Genomic DNA, 15,053 nt, shown 5'->3' with positions numbered 1-15,053 from the left:
GGCTCCGGACCCGGGGGGAAACATTCATTTGCGGCCGCGGCGGCGAGAAACCGCCCACCCCACCCCGAGGATCGGAAGAAGAAGCGTGCGACCTGACACGCGAATGTTCCCCGTCACTTCTCTCTCCGCCCGCAAAGAGAAAGAGGGGGTCCAGCCCTGTTGTTCTCAGTTCAGTAAGGGCTCCAGCTATAAGCAATCAAGTTCAAAACGTTCTCAAGTGTCACCAAGCACTTACACTGGGTTTTCAAACGCCCATCAGTTCAGGGGAATGTTTAATAAAAAATGCATTATCGCATCCAGGCCACAGGCTGAGGGCGACGTGCTCCCCCAACTCATTAAACACAATAAATGTTTCACTATCGCAGCCAGGCAGTCAGCCGAGGGCGATAGATTGCAAAAAAATCCAAACATTGAGATGTGTATCCCTAGCCTCTCCGCTGGAGGGAGCGCGCGCACCTCCAGAAGGGGTCAGCGCGGAGACGGTAATGACGTCATCAAAACGCGCCGGCGTTGGGGAAGTATACAGGGGACCTCTCTCGGCTCGCATACTCAGTTGGCGCGCATGCGCAGCTCATCCGTGGGTTGTAAACACGATTTCACGGGGATACAGGCTTCAATTTGCCATGAAACCACCCAGATTCAATGGTATAATAGCCTCAGCGGCCGAGGGAGAGTCAGCTCGCGTCCTGACGGCCGAGATAGACTGTCTTTTAGAAAAACGAGCCATCAGAGTAGTGCCAAAGGAAGTGAGCTGTCAGGGCTTTTATTCCCGTTACTTTGTGATCCCAAAGAAGGGGAGCATATCTCTGCGTCCAATTCTAGATCTCCGTGTGTTAAACAAGCACCTACGGAAATATTCATTCAAAATGTTGACACACAAGACACTTTGTCGATCCATCCGCCAGAACGACTGGTTTGTGACGATCGATCTGTCAGACGCGTATTTTCACATAGATATTTACCCGTCTCACAGGAAGTATCTCAGGTTTGCTTTTCGAGGCACTGCTTACGAATTTCAGACAATGCCCTTTGGTCTGTGTCTAGCACCAAGAGTATTCAGCAAATGTGTGGAAGCAGCACTTTTCCCATTGAGAAACAGGGGGATAAGAATACTGTCGTACATAGACGATTATCTGATTTGCGCCTCGTCGAAAGAGCAAGCAATCAAAGACGCAGATATGGTGTTATTGCATCTCAACAGCTTGGGATTCAGAATAAACATGGAAAAGAGCCGCTTAGAGCCAGCTCAGCACGCAGAATATCTGGGGCTCAGTATAAACTCCCTCTCTTATCGAGTCACTCTGACAGAGAGGAGGATCGCGTCATTCACTCAATGTCTCTCCCGTTTTCAGACGGGGAAAGTTGTCCCGTTCAGACTGTGCCTGCGAATGCTGGGCTTAATGGCTTCAGTGATATCTGTAGTACGACTGGGACTACTAATAATGAGAGACTTTCAGCGCTGGGTCGCGCATCTGCGTCTGTGTTCTCGGCGTCATCTCAACCGACAGGTGAGAGTGACGTATGCGTGCGTCAGAGCGCTCAGACGTTGGAAAAGCCCCGCGACCCTCAGATCGGGGATTCCCCTGGGGGCAGTGTCGTCGAGAGTCACTATGACGACGGACGCATCATTAAAGGGCTGGGGAGCGACTCTAATGGGCAGAACTGTGAACGGCGTTTGGCCCCCTCAGCTAATTCACAAACACATAAATTACTTGGAATTGTTGGCAGTGTTTCTAGCGCTGAAACATTTTCTGAGCTTCATCAGGGGTCAGCATGTTTTAGTGAAAACAGACAATTCCACAGTGGTTGCTTATATCAACCGACAGGGAGGCACACGCTCTCTTCAGCTGCACCAGCTGGCAAAAGAGCTGATTGTGTGGTGCGACATAAGTCTTTTATCCATCAGGGCAACCCATGTTCCAGGGATATTGAACAGGGGGGCAGACTTGTTGTCCAGAGGAAATCCCCTGTACGGAGAGTGGAAGCTTCATCCCCAGGTGGTGAAGCAGATATGGCAGAGATACGGCCAGGCGGTCGTAGATCTCTTCGCCTCGCAGGAAAACGCCCAATGTCCTCTGTACTTCTCTCTGGCAGACGGAAATGCACCATTGGGTGTGGATGCTTTAGCCCACCAATGGCCAAATGTCCTGCTGTATGCATTTCCCCCTCTGAGCCTGATTTCACCCACTCTAGCCAGGGTGAGGGAAATGGGATTGTCGCTGATACTGATAGCCCCACGTTGGCCTTCCAGACCTTGGGTGGCCGAGATTGTTCAACTACTGTCGGGTCAGCCGTGGCCCCTCCCTCCCCGGAGGGACCTCCTGTCACAAGCGGGGGGGGAAATCTACCATCCTCACCCAGACAGGATAGCTCTCTGGGCCTGGCCCGTGAAAGGTGGAATTTAAGTGCAGCAGGTCTGCCCCCATCGGTCATACACACTATACAGAGTGCAAGAGCCTCTTCCACTCGTTCACTGTATAGTAATAAGTGGCGAGTCTTTGATGAATGGTGTGGACGGATTCATATTGTCCCTTTTCAATGTTCAGTGAGGGACATTTTATGTTTCCTGCAGGATCTGCTAGATAAAGGGAAAGCTTTTTCTACAATAAAGGTATACTTAGCGGCTATATCTGCTTGTCATGTGGGTTTTGGTGACAAGACAGCAGGTCAGCACCCTTTAATAAGTCGATTTATGAAGGGGGCACGACGTAAGAGGCCAGGGGCCAGGCGAATGGTCCCATTGTGGGATTTGTCTACAGTCTTAGAGGCCCTTTCTCAACACCCTTTTGAGCCATTGGAAGCTATAGGGTTAAAGTTTCTCTCGCTCAAGACAGCACTACTGTTAGCGCTGGTGTCAGCTAAGAGGGTGAGTGACTTACAGGCACTGTCGGTCAGCCCATCTTGTCTGCAGTTTTCTGCAGGGTTTACAAGGGTTTCCTTTCGCCCTAACCCGGCGTTCGTACCTAAAGTAGTGGATTCGTCATATAGATGTCAAACTACAGATCTTGCAGCTTTTCACCCTCCTCCGTTCTCTTCTCCAGAGGAGGGGAGGTTGAATGCCTTGTGTCCTGTACGAGCACTTCGTGTGTACAGTATTGTTCAAAATAATAGCAGTACAATGTGACTAACCAGAATAATCAAGGTTTTTAGTATATTTTTTATTGCTACGTGGCAAACAAGTTACCAGTAGGTTCAGTAGATTGTCAGAAAACAAACAAGACCCAGCATTCATGATATGCACGCTCTTAAGGCTGTGCAATTGGGCAATTAGTTGAAAGGGGTGTGTTCAAAAAAATAGCAGTGTCTACCTTTGACTGTACAAACTCAAAACTATTTTGTACAAACATTTTTTTTTTTCTGGGATTTAGCAATCCTGTGAATCACTAAACTAATATTTAGCTGTACGACCACAGTTTTTTAAAACTGCTTGACATCTGTGTGGCATGGAGTCAACCAACTTGTGGCACCGCTCAGCTGTTATTCCGCTCCATGATTCTTTAACAACATTCCACAATTCATTCACATTTCTTGGTTTTGCTTCAGAAACAGCATTTTTGATATCACCCCACAAGTTCTCAATTGGATTAAGGTCTGGAGATTGGGCTGGCCACTCCATAACATTAATTTTGTTGGTTTGGAACCAAGACTTTGCCCGTTTACTAGTGTGTTTTGGGTCATTGTCTTGTTGAAACAACCATTTCAAGGGCATGTCCTCTTCAGCATAGGGCAACATGACCTCTTCAAGTATTTTAACATATGCAAACTGATCCATGATCCCTGGTATGCGATAAATAGGCCCAACACCATAGTAGGAGAAACATGCCCATATCATGATGCTTGCACCTCCATGCTTCACTGTCTTCACTGTGTACTGTGGCTTGAATTCAGAGTTTGGGGGTCGTCTCACAAACTGCCTGTGGCCCTTGGACCCAGAAAGAACAATTTTACTCTCATCAGTCCACAAAATGTTCCTCCATTTCTCTTTAGGCCAGTTGATGTGTTCTTTGGCAAATTGTAACCTCTTCTGCACATGCCTTTTTTTTAACAGAGGGACTTTGCGGGGGATTCTTGAAAATAGATTAGCTTCACACAGACGTCTTCTAACTGTCACAGTACTTACAGGTAACTCCAGACTGTCTTTGATCATCCTGGAGGTGATCATTGGCTGAGCCTTTGCCATTCTGGTTATTCTTCTATCCATTTTGATGGTTGTCTTCCGTTTTCTTCCACGTCTCTCTGGTTTTGCTCTCCATTTTAAGGCATTGGAGATCATTTTAGCTGAACAGCCTATCATTTTTTGCACCTCTTTATAGGTTTTCCCCTCTCTAATCAACTTTTTAATCAAAGTACGCTGTTCTTCTGAACAATGTCTTGAACGACCCATTTTCCTCAGCTTTCAAATGCATGTTCAACAAGTGTTGGCTTCATCCTTAAATAGGGGCCACCTGATTCACACCTGTTTCTTCACAAAATTGATGACCTCAGTGATTGAATGCCACACTGCTATTTTTTTGAACACACCCCTTTCAACTAATTCAACTAATTGCCCAATTGCACAGCCTTAAGAGCGTGCATATCATGAATGCTGGGTCTCATTTGTTTTCTGAGAATCTACTGAACCTACTGGTAACTTGTTTGCCACGTAGCAATAAAAAAATATACGAAAAACCTTGATTATTCTGGTTAGTCACATTGTACTGCTATTATTTTGAACAATACTGTACGTAGAAAGGACAGCAGGTTTCAGGAAAAATGACCAACTGTTCGTGTCATGGGCTACTCCTCACAAGGGGAAGCCATTGTCACGTCAGCGACTGTCCCACTGGATTGTAGAAGCTATTTCCTTAGCATATGCATGCAGAGGTTCCCAACCTCCCGAGGGCTTAAGGGCCCACTCAACTAGGGGCATGGCGACATCATGGGCCTTACTCAGAGGTGTTTCGGTCCAGGAGATCTGTGCTGCAGCAAGCTGGGCCACACCGCACACTTTTGTGCGATTTTATAGACTGAACGTGTCTGAGCCATCCTTAGCTCATGCAGTGTTAGGAGTCAGCACGTCAAGTCCCATATGATTGGTATAGCGTATGTTGCAATCCGGGAGTGGTCTATATCTCCCATAGTGAAACACCGAGCGAAGTTAGAAAAAGAACGATGGGTTACTTAACGTAATCCCAGGTTCTTTGATAACAGAGTGAGGTGTTTCACCAACACTTCCCTCCTTGCATAGGAACGGGAAGAAATCTCTCTTAATGACTTCGTAGGGGTCGACCTGAGTAATATAGGTGGGGACGGAGCCTGATCTCAGGTCGACCTGTCTGTCAAAGACAGACGTGGTGGCATAGGAGCTTCCATAGTTGGTCACGCCCAAAGCGATTCCCATAGTGAAACACCTCACTCTGTTATCAAAGAACCTGGGATTACGTTAAGTAACCCATCGTTTCTGAAGACTAAATTGCTTTTATATACATGGTGGTGGTGGTAATATTATCATTGCAGTTGTCATTGGTTGTGACATTACAGCTATGACAATTAATGACTAGATTGGATGGACCTGGGTTGTTGTGAACAAATATATCTTACTCTTTTATTTCACAGGAACAGGGAGGATGCTGAGTGTCTGTAGCAAATACAGTACTTGGAAAAACTTGCCCATTGGCACAAAACAACAAATTGACTGGTGATTTCAAAACCTGAAAGTAATCATTGTAATTATGTGTAGGGAACACATTATAATCAAGTCGTGGGTGGAAAAGCTGGATTGTTCCGTGTTGATGCTGGTTTTAAATAGGATTTGACTTTTTTTTTTTCTTCCACAGACGGACATCTTGGTGGTGAGCTGTGATTTGATAACAGATGTGGCTCTGCATGAAGTTGTGGACCTCTTTCGTGCACACAACGCCACACTGTCGATGCTCATGAGCAAAGTACATGAATTCACAGAGACTGTCCCTGGCCAAAAGGGCAAGAAGAAAGCAGGTACTATCACTCACACTAACGTGATTGTGCAGGAAAAAGATGGTGTGGTTTGGAATAGGTTTCCAAAACCTATTTATTGACAATTTCCTCTTTTCCCAAAATGAACAAAAAATGCATCCCAGTGGACTGTATTATTTTGCATTCCTGCAAATCATCCAGGTTGTTGACTAGCCATCTGTCTTGAGCCAAAATACAGTTTGACTGTATTTTACAATATCCCGCTGTCGTATTTTATGAATTGGCTATGACAGATTGGAATTGTGCCTTATGGCAGGAGAGCAGCGGGACTTTGTAGGCGTGGACGTCACGGGAAAGAGGCTTCTGTTCATGGCCAATGAGGCAGACCTGGATGAAGGCCTTGTTCTCCGGAAGTCCATCATGCGCAAGTAAGTGTCAATGTCAGTCAGGTCTAACCTGGAGTCTATTTTATTTTATTTTATTTTAACCAAAATATGTTGATCTGGCCTTTTAATGAAAACAGATTGGTCATTGCTGTCCAATACTTTGGGCTTGGTGTTCAGGGGATATGCATTGGTCCATTTTGTGTTCTCTTGTGCTTATCTTTTTTTATGCTGAAAATCTGACTTGATTGGTCTAAATAGAATTTAAAGCCACTGTCTTTAGAGTGGTCCTGCTTCCTCAGAACAATGGTGGTTTCACGGGCGATGACCTGTTGTTTATGTGGGCTGGCTAATAAAACTGGAGCCTCCTCTACACATGCCTGTCATAAATGCTGCCTGTCAACTCTGTTTTGATGTCTTTCTTAACTGTTGGTCCTAAGCATTTTTCAACTTTCTCCCCTTCCCGACCCACTTTTATATTTCTGCTCTGTCTTTCTTTTACTGTTTTCTCACTTGCTTTCTCTTTTCTTTGGATTTTCTCTGGGTCTGAGGTTTTGGATCTGTGTGTATTATTTCCCAGAACTATGAGAAAGTACATTTTATTAGACTATTTTATCTGACGAGTGTTTAATATTTGAGTACTTAATTTCAGAAGCCATTTGCTCCTCATCTGTGGACGTTTTATCCATGCTTTAGTGCAGATGTATTATCTTTTTCAAACGGCATCATTTAATAGCTTATACTTGGCTAATGATGCATATTACACTGCGACTAGATTTACTAGATGTATGTTTAGACAGAGAGAGAGAGTATTTTCTGTTCATTTACATGTCTTTACTAGGGTTGGGCCGATAGACGGTACCAATGGCCGATAGACACAATGTCCCACCTTTAAAATGTGCGCTTTTTAGTTTCACTTTCACTTTCGAGATTCGCAATTGCACGTAGGCTACTGTTTATACTACGGAGCGACAGTACTTACCACACATTTGACAAGATTATATGTTTCTCAGTGGTACTGAGGATCTGCAAATCATTCTCCATCGTCCTCAGTTATCTCTCCTTGCACAGTGTCTACACCGGACGGGAAAGTTGTCGTGTGACGCCGCATCAGCTAAAGACTGTCTTTACTGGAAGTGACAAAGGGACAGTTGAAAATCATTTGTATTTTGTGTCAGCATGTCATAATCCGAACGTGGCAGCAGTTTACTGTCAGGAATTTGTGGTGTCATGCCGTGCCGCATCCAGTGTAGACAGCATCACTGATTATAAGGAGTTCTATTGACTGATCTATATATATATAAGGAATCTCTATTATAGATCATTGGTTCTTATAGTATTTTGCCATGCAGTTCGCTTCCGACGTAGATGGACTAAAGGTCCTGGCGTTCCTGGTTGTGGGGGGTGATCAGTGGTCTGGGTGTAGGAGGGCTGTGGGATAGGGCTCCATATGCGGCTGTGTTGGGAGCTCATAAATAATTTGGAGAGTCATTGCCACTGTAAATCCTGTTGAGTAAAAGAAGGGTTGCGGCAGCTGTTAGCATGCTGTCTGGTGAGTGGGAGAATGTAAACACACTGCCTAATCTGACGTTTGGTAATGTATCGCACCAGCCTAATGCAAATATATACTCACAATATAAGCACGTATTCAAAGTATAAACAAGAAAGAATGATTTTGAGACAAATCGCACCCCGAAATAAAGAACTTAAAATATTTTATATAAAAGCAAGAAAGTTTTTTAAAAGTAATTGTGACTTTTGTCTCATAATTCATTTATATCACATAATTCAGAGTTTATATCTTGCAATTTTGAAAAGACAAATTTAAGAATTGTGAGGGGTGGGGGGGTGTATATTATTATTATTATTATTATTTATTTTTTTTTTATTATTATTATTATTTGGTGGTGAAAATAAGCTTCCATAATAATGTCACAAAATATATATATATATTTTTATGTTGGGTGGAATATGACCTGGCCATTTCTTTTTTGGGCTCTTCTGAAGGACGCAGGAATTCTCAGTGCGGTTTGAAAGATGTCTGCTAATGTTTAACAGTACTTCAGATACTGCTCTGTTTGTCTGAGTTGTCTCTGAGCCTTGGCATTGTCTGGATGTGTGTTTATACAGGCACAGAGAAGCCTATATGTGCAGTCCACATGTGTTAAGTCAGTCCTCATTATTTATCAGACCTGTAAAAACACTGTCTTCTCTCTGTTATTATGGCTTAACGGGATAGTTCACCCCAAATTTAGTGCTGTTCCATACCTGTGAATTTTTTTTTTTTTTTTTTTTCGTGAAAGACAAAAGATACTTTGGAAAAAAATCTCTCTCTTTTTTTTTTTTTTTTTTCCGTACAGTGACAGTCAATGGGGTCCGAAATTGTTTGGCCCCAGTGTTCTTTTCAATTTCTGATGTTTTTCCACAGAAGCAAGTAAGTTATACCAATTTGGAATAATGTGAGGGTAAATAATGTACATTTGTATGTAAATTATGACAGAATTATCAACTTTTATACTTAATGCATGTTTTAAGCTAATTTGTTGCTCATTTCAATGTTGCACATTTGTTTGAAAAGTATGCATACATAAGTTTCAATTTTTAAAGCTATAGTTTTGTATACATGGTTATACCAAATTGTTTCAAAATTTTAATATAATGTAAGTTATGTGTTGGGGAAAGCATCTCTTGATTGCTTTAAACAGTTAAAGCACAGTTTAAGCAGTTAAAGCAGTTAAGTTGCTCAAATTTAAAGGGACAGTTCATCCAATTTTGATGTTTATCTGTTTACCCCAAACAAAGTCACCTACATCTTGGATGCCGCAGGGTTAAGCAGATAAACATAAAATTTTCATTTTGGGGTGAACGATCCCTTTAAGTGAATCCATGAACCCTTTGAAGTGAAAGATAAATTGGTTCATGCCCGTTTCTCAGTGTGCTTTACTCCATGATGTCTGCTATTTTTAAATGCATCTTTTATTTTATGAAATAATTTTTATAAAGTTACTGACAGAGAATCTTCAAGCCACAGTGCACATATTCATCTAATACGCAACAAAATGATCTCCTGCCTGGTCCGTGACGCTGCGAAATTCACCAGCTGAATGGAATGCTTCCACTAACACAAACACTCTTCATGTTCTCCATCCGGCTGTTGACAGCTGGCTATGTAGTAGTCACTTTGAAAGTGTTGGAAGAAATTTGATTGATGCTGAATCCTGCCTCTTTTAGACCAGTCCAATTTATAATATCTGTGTTAGACCAAACAAGTCCTGCACTGGTAGGAAAATCCTTTGAGCAGATTTAGCGATTTAATTTGCGCTGTGATGTAATTTGGCCTGAGATTTTGTCGGATAGTGTGAGAGCTTAGACAGAGCTTGAAAGCGAGCTGGCAGAGTTGGCAACTCTGCGATGACTGATGCATTTCTAGCATCATTAAAAGAGGCACTAACAGTGCTCTTTACTGGTGGTACATCTTTACTGGTGGTCCTTTGTGTTTCTAGGGTCAAAGACTTGAAATGTGAGACGAACGCTTTTTGGAGATTGGTGTCTCCATCTTTGTGCGGTCTAGTAGCAGAAACCTTTAATTGCAGTCACATTGATCTTACTTTATTTTTTCAATTAAAATTGTCTCTGAACGTGTGTTAGTGTTGTTTAGTAATATTTATATGCTATTATAGTATTTATTAACATTTATCAGTTAACTTTTTGTATTTGACAGTGACCGTGTCAGTGACAGTGACGTGACACACAGCCAATTATGGTCACCCATACTCAGAATTTGTGCTCTGCATTTAACCTATCCAAAGTGCACACACACAGTAGTGAACAAACACACTGTGAACACACACCCGGAGCAGTGGGCAACCCTTTATGCTGCGGCGCCCGGGGGGCAGCTGGGGGTTCAGTGCCTTGAAAGAAAATGTTATCTTTAAAAAGATTTAAAGAAAAGTTTGATTCAATTCAACACTATGTGATTTGACGCAATATGATGCAACGGAAAAAAATATGATCACTTCTAATGCCTCGAGGAATGTTTCATAAAACAAGTCCACCAAATAAGCCAGGCTTATTTCAGTTAGTCTGACTTATTGTCAAATGATTTGGTTCCATAAAGCAAATTTAACATAGGCCGATCAAACTTAGTCACTGTGGCAGCTTATGCTGGAAAACTATGGTCTAAATCAGGCTAACATTCAGACTAAGCTGAGTTCCTCTTACACTGACCAATAGGAATGTAATGATATTACCACTCTCTCACATACTAATATTAGATTTTTTTTCTTTTTATACAGTTACTAGCCATGCAGCCTTTCTCTCTGGTTTTATGACAGCTCTACCTGTTATAGTTTGCAGAACAGATAGCAGACCATTACAACTTTTTAAAAGACACAAATCCAGAAAGACTAGATGGGACAGGAAGCATGCATGTATCTCAGTCTGACAGCTATGGAAGCAGTAAACTTTCTCAGACGGCTCAGAGAAAAGGCATGCTAACATTGTTAAACACTTGCAGCTTTAACACAGCGAAATGAGGAGCAGTGTTTAACATTGTGCGCAATCCAGCTCCCCCTCCTAAACATGCTGCTCAAACATTACACTCTCCAGATCGACTGAGGATGATCGAGGGAAAGGTGTGAGCCATATGTCCTGTGCTAAGATTTACCAACCCATCAGATCCTCCTGTCTTTCTGCTCCACTGTCAGTCTGTTAGTTATTTACCCGTCGATTCAGACCAGTGAGCGCAGAACAAAGGCCTCGCATCTTGCAATGCATCGGAGCTTAAAGAGGCCTGGATAAATTTGCTTGGGCTCATTCGATGGCGCACTGTGTAACGTATGACCTCACTGCGCTGTAACGCTGCTCTTTGTGCTGCGCTTTATAGTAGTAAGCCATTAAAATTAATAGTGTGAGTCACTCACAACCCTGGAGGCCTTTCCCAGATTTTTGTCATCCTTGTCAGCTTGAGGAGGAAGCAGACAGCAAGGGAATGTGATTGATGGAAACTGTTGCAGGCAGAGTTTTAACTTGGAGCATTACAGTAAAGCACATTTTAAGACAGTTGCTTCAAGATTACAATTATTTAAGCAAATTCTGACTTTTCTGATTCTTTGTAATCCCACAGACAAGAATACCTTAAGTAATTAGAAGTGGGGGAAATGTTGCAAGTTGGATTTGAACCTGTGGCACCCACATGAGCTCTATAGGTCAATGTTTTTATTGCCAAAACAATCCCATAGATGAGTGAGTAATGGATTGATTCTTAACATTCTGACCCTAAAGCCCCACATTTAAAACATATTATCATTCATTTTTATAAGCTATTATTTAAAAACAAATTGATATATTGCAATTATTGATCATAAATTAACGTTTTAAATTTGTATTCCAGAACTGTATGTTTTTCAATAAAACCACATTATTGAGAGAAAATCAAAAGACATGATTACGGTTACAATCTCATTTTGTGTATTTTTAGCGTTTTCAATTTGAGTAGATTTAGATTATTTGAATATAAACATTTATGTTCTGAATTCCATAATAGTACGTTCTTCAAAAAAACAATTGTTTAGGTAAAACCAAAATAAGTCAGTTTTCATCTTCAATTTAGGATTTTAATTTAGATTATATGATTTAGTTAGATTTATAGTTCAATAGATGAGTTAGATTTATGTAATAATAACAAAAACAATAATAAAAATATATATATTTTTATATATTAAATTTATATATATATTTTAATACTCATATGATGCTGTTTTAAAGATCACATATTTTGTGTATTTGCTTTAATGTTAAAAAAAAAACACATTATTTTTTAAAATACTGTACATTATTGTAGGTTCTCTATGCCCCGCCTCTCTTAGACACATCATTTTCTACAAAGCCCCTCCTTTCGGCAAGCACAGTCTGCTCTGATGAAGGCATAGCAACATCTTTTAACCACTCAGAGCATTTTTTCAGAGCAACTTCCCGTTCAAGTGAGTAGTTTGATGGAAAAGTTGATTCGTAGTTATGTTTTGCACTGTGATCCTTATAGTGTCTGCACTTCATAAACAGCACCTGTTCCTTATTGTCTGGCAGTCCCGTCTTCCTCCTGACCTTCTGTTCCCCGGTCTTTAACACTCATTTCTTCTCAGAAACCGCAAGGATCTGTATCTGTTACTCATCACTCCATTATTCGACTCATCGTTCTCTGTGATTCACTCATTCTCCTGCCCGCAGGTGCCAAACCATGATGTCACATGTTGGGTGTTCCCATAAATCAGTGTGTCATGCCTTTGTTCATTCCTCACCTCCTCTGGATCTCTCCCTACAGTCTGCGTGTGTGAGCCAAGCACATTGGTGCCATATGTACTTGAAAACATCTGAACGTTCCTCTGTCTCCGCACGCACTTTTCCTGCTTTTCAGGAATCCAGCCACTGCTGGCTAACGGAACAGCTTAGTGTCATCATAATTTATTTCTAATGTATCTACACGCACACATGCTCTGATTTACACACAGCCAGTCTGTTTTTGAGATTTGAGTGAATAAACACTGCAGCATTTCAGCCTCTCGGTGTGTTATCCACTGGAGGGAAACAGTAAAGCTCTAGAGAAGAGATGGTTCTCTTAGGTTCTCGCTTCGTAAATGTCACGGGGGGTGGGAGGTCATCCGGCATGAAGCCTGCATGTGGTGCATCGCTATGGGTGGGAGTGTACAGTGGGGTTCAAAAGTCTGAGTAGGCAGTAGTCAGAAGTCTGCATGTATGTATGTATGTATGTATGGAAAGACATATTTATATAATTATCAACATAAAATACTTTCATTGAAACTCTGGCAGCAGTCCAACTTGGATTGCATAGATAGCAATTATATAAACAAATGTTAAAGGTGCAATAGGAGATCTTAGAAAATGTTAATGTTAGCCTGATAGCACTGAAATCGCCCTGCAATCGCTGGCCAAAGCCAGGCCCCCTGAACGCATTTATACTCAGACCAGAATACCAGAGACAACATTACTACAAAAGGCTACATCAGCGGTTCCCAATTCCAGCCCTTGTTCCGAAGTGAAGTAAACCCCTGCTCAGGGAATAGGGAGCAATGAACACACTGTAGGGATCATATCGATCAGAACACCGTTCATTCACATAGTTCACTTCTAACGAGTTGGTAATCTGAATTGGGTGTGTTAAGCGAGACATGCAAAATATGTGTGCGAGGACTGGAATTGTGAACCGCTGGGCTACATCAAGTGTCATTCATCAGCGAGAAAACAATACCAGGAAGGAAGACCGGGTTGTTGATGTTTGTCTGCCATTCTCGCTCTTTCTGCACAGCATGTGTAAACACGCTGATGACATATCCTGTCTGCGTGAACAGGGTGTGCAGAGGTATGCAAACACATACACTGACAGGCAGGTAGGAAAGTCATTTAAAAACTCTCAGACTGAGCGTTTTGAATAGACATACATTTATTGGTTCTATGCCTTCTACAGAATGTAATAAATACAGATATATACATTGACTACTTAATTTAATGATTGCTATAGGGATGTGAAACAGCATAACAAAAAAGAAAAAAAAGTTTCTGAAGACAATCAACTATTGCACCTTTAACAAATGTTAAAAAATACATATTTTTTTATGATCTACAATTTTTTTTGTGTAAAGATTTATTGTACATTTTTTCATTAAAAATATTAATTACAAATATCATATTTTATACACTGAATTTGATACATTTGAAGTACCAAAACATAGGGACATAACGATGAACCGTGAGCAGATTGAAAATCGATTCAAATATGTGATGATTCAAATCGGTTGAGAGGCAAAACAAATTGCGATTCAGCTAGGGGTAGGAGTTTATATGAATGTATAAACTTACTGTCTTTAGAAAAGTTTTTTTCATCTTGCCTCTGTATAATGCATATTAAAGTTCATAAGTGCAGCACTGCTTTGTTTACAGCAAAAACAAAGGAAATTCTTTAAGCGCCACCAAATATAATACGATTATATTGAGATACTACATACAAATTATATTTTTTGTGAAAAGATTCATTAAAAATAAATATTTTTTTTAACTTATCAGTTTAATTTTATTCAAAATATTACTTTAAAATGATTACGTTCAGTATACTGAATTCTTTTAATTTAATGAATTTCATAATTTCTTTGTATAGTTATAACTTTTTTTTATCCATTTCTTAAAATACTTCAATAATATTTCAAGGTTTATTTTATATTTTGCATTCGAGAAGTCTTTAATTATTTATTTTTACCCTAATTGTGCCACTTGATAGCCTTGAATCATCATGAATTGAGGCCACTGAGCAAAACCTTGACCCAGTAATCTTGATGTAAAGACTATTCTCTCCAAACATGGGACTGGAAGTCCTCACGTACATCTGACAGCTTAACTTGCGTCGCGCTCTAGTCTGCTTTACCTTTAGTAACACTTAGTGTGTTTCTTCAGGATGCACTGGACTCTTTCTCCATGTGAATCACTCTGGCCCGGGGGCAGCCATTTTGTGGGCCTCTCATGACACTGTGGAGGGGCTCTGGGAGCATTTTCATGTCAATGGCAGGCTATAAAACTGTCTGGGGGGTCCGATGGTGTTTCTGACATCTCACAATTCAAAAGCTGTGGCAGCAAGCGTAATCCAGCTGAGGTTGCCATGGCCGTGATGTAAATGTATGTTAAAAAATGGAAATGATTATATTTTTTTAAGTTTTGTCTGAGATTAAATGG

The 15,053-nt window shown here is 41.1% G+C and overlaps 1 protein-coding gene across 1 annotated transcript in view; it reads left to right on the top strand.

Moving 5' to 3' along the window:
* LOC113045536 (translation initiation factor eIF-2B subunit gamma-like) overlaps positions 1 to 15,053 on the top strand; it is a 42,378-nt gene that overhangs the window by 15,454 nt on the left and 11,871 nt on the right. Inside the window, exons 5-6 of the mRNA XM_026205949.1 lie at positions 5,817 to 5,976; positions 6,251 to 6,362. Of these exons, the coding sequence (XP_026061734.1) occupies positions 5,817 to 5,976; positions 6,251 to 6,362 (272 nt within the window). The remainder of the gene's footprint in view (positions 1 to 5,816; positions 5,977 to 6,250; positions 6,363 to 15,053) is intronic.

The sequence above is a fragment of the Carassius auratus genome, chromosome 27 (genome assembly GCF_003368295.1).
Source record: "Carassius auratus strain Wakin chromosome 27, ASM336829v1, whole genome shotgun sequence".
NCBI lineage: Eukaryota > Metazoa > Chordata > Actinopteri > Cypriniformes > Cyprinidae > Carassius > Carassius auratus.
The sequence above is the reverse complement of the archived record's forward strand: the minus strand, read 5'-3'. Positions and strand labels throughout refer to the sequence as shown.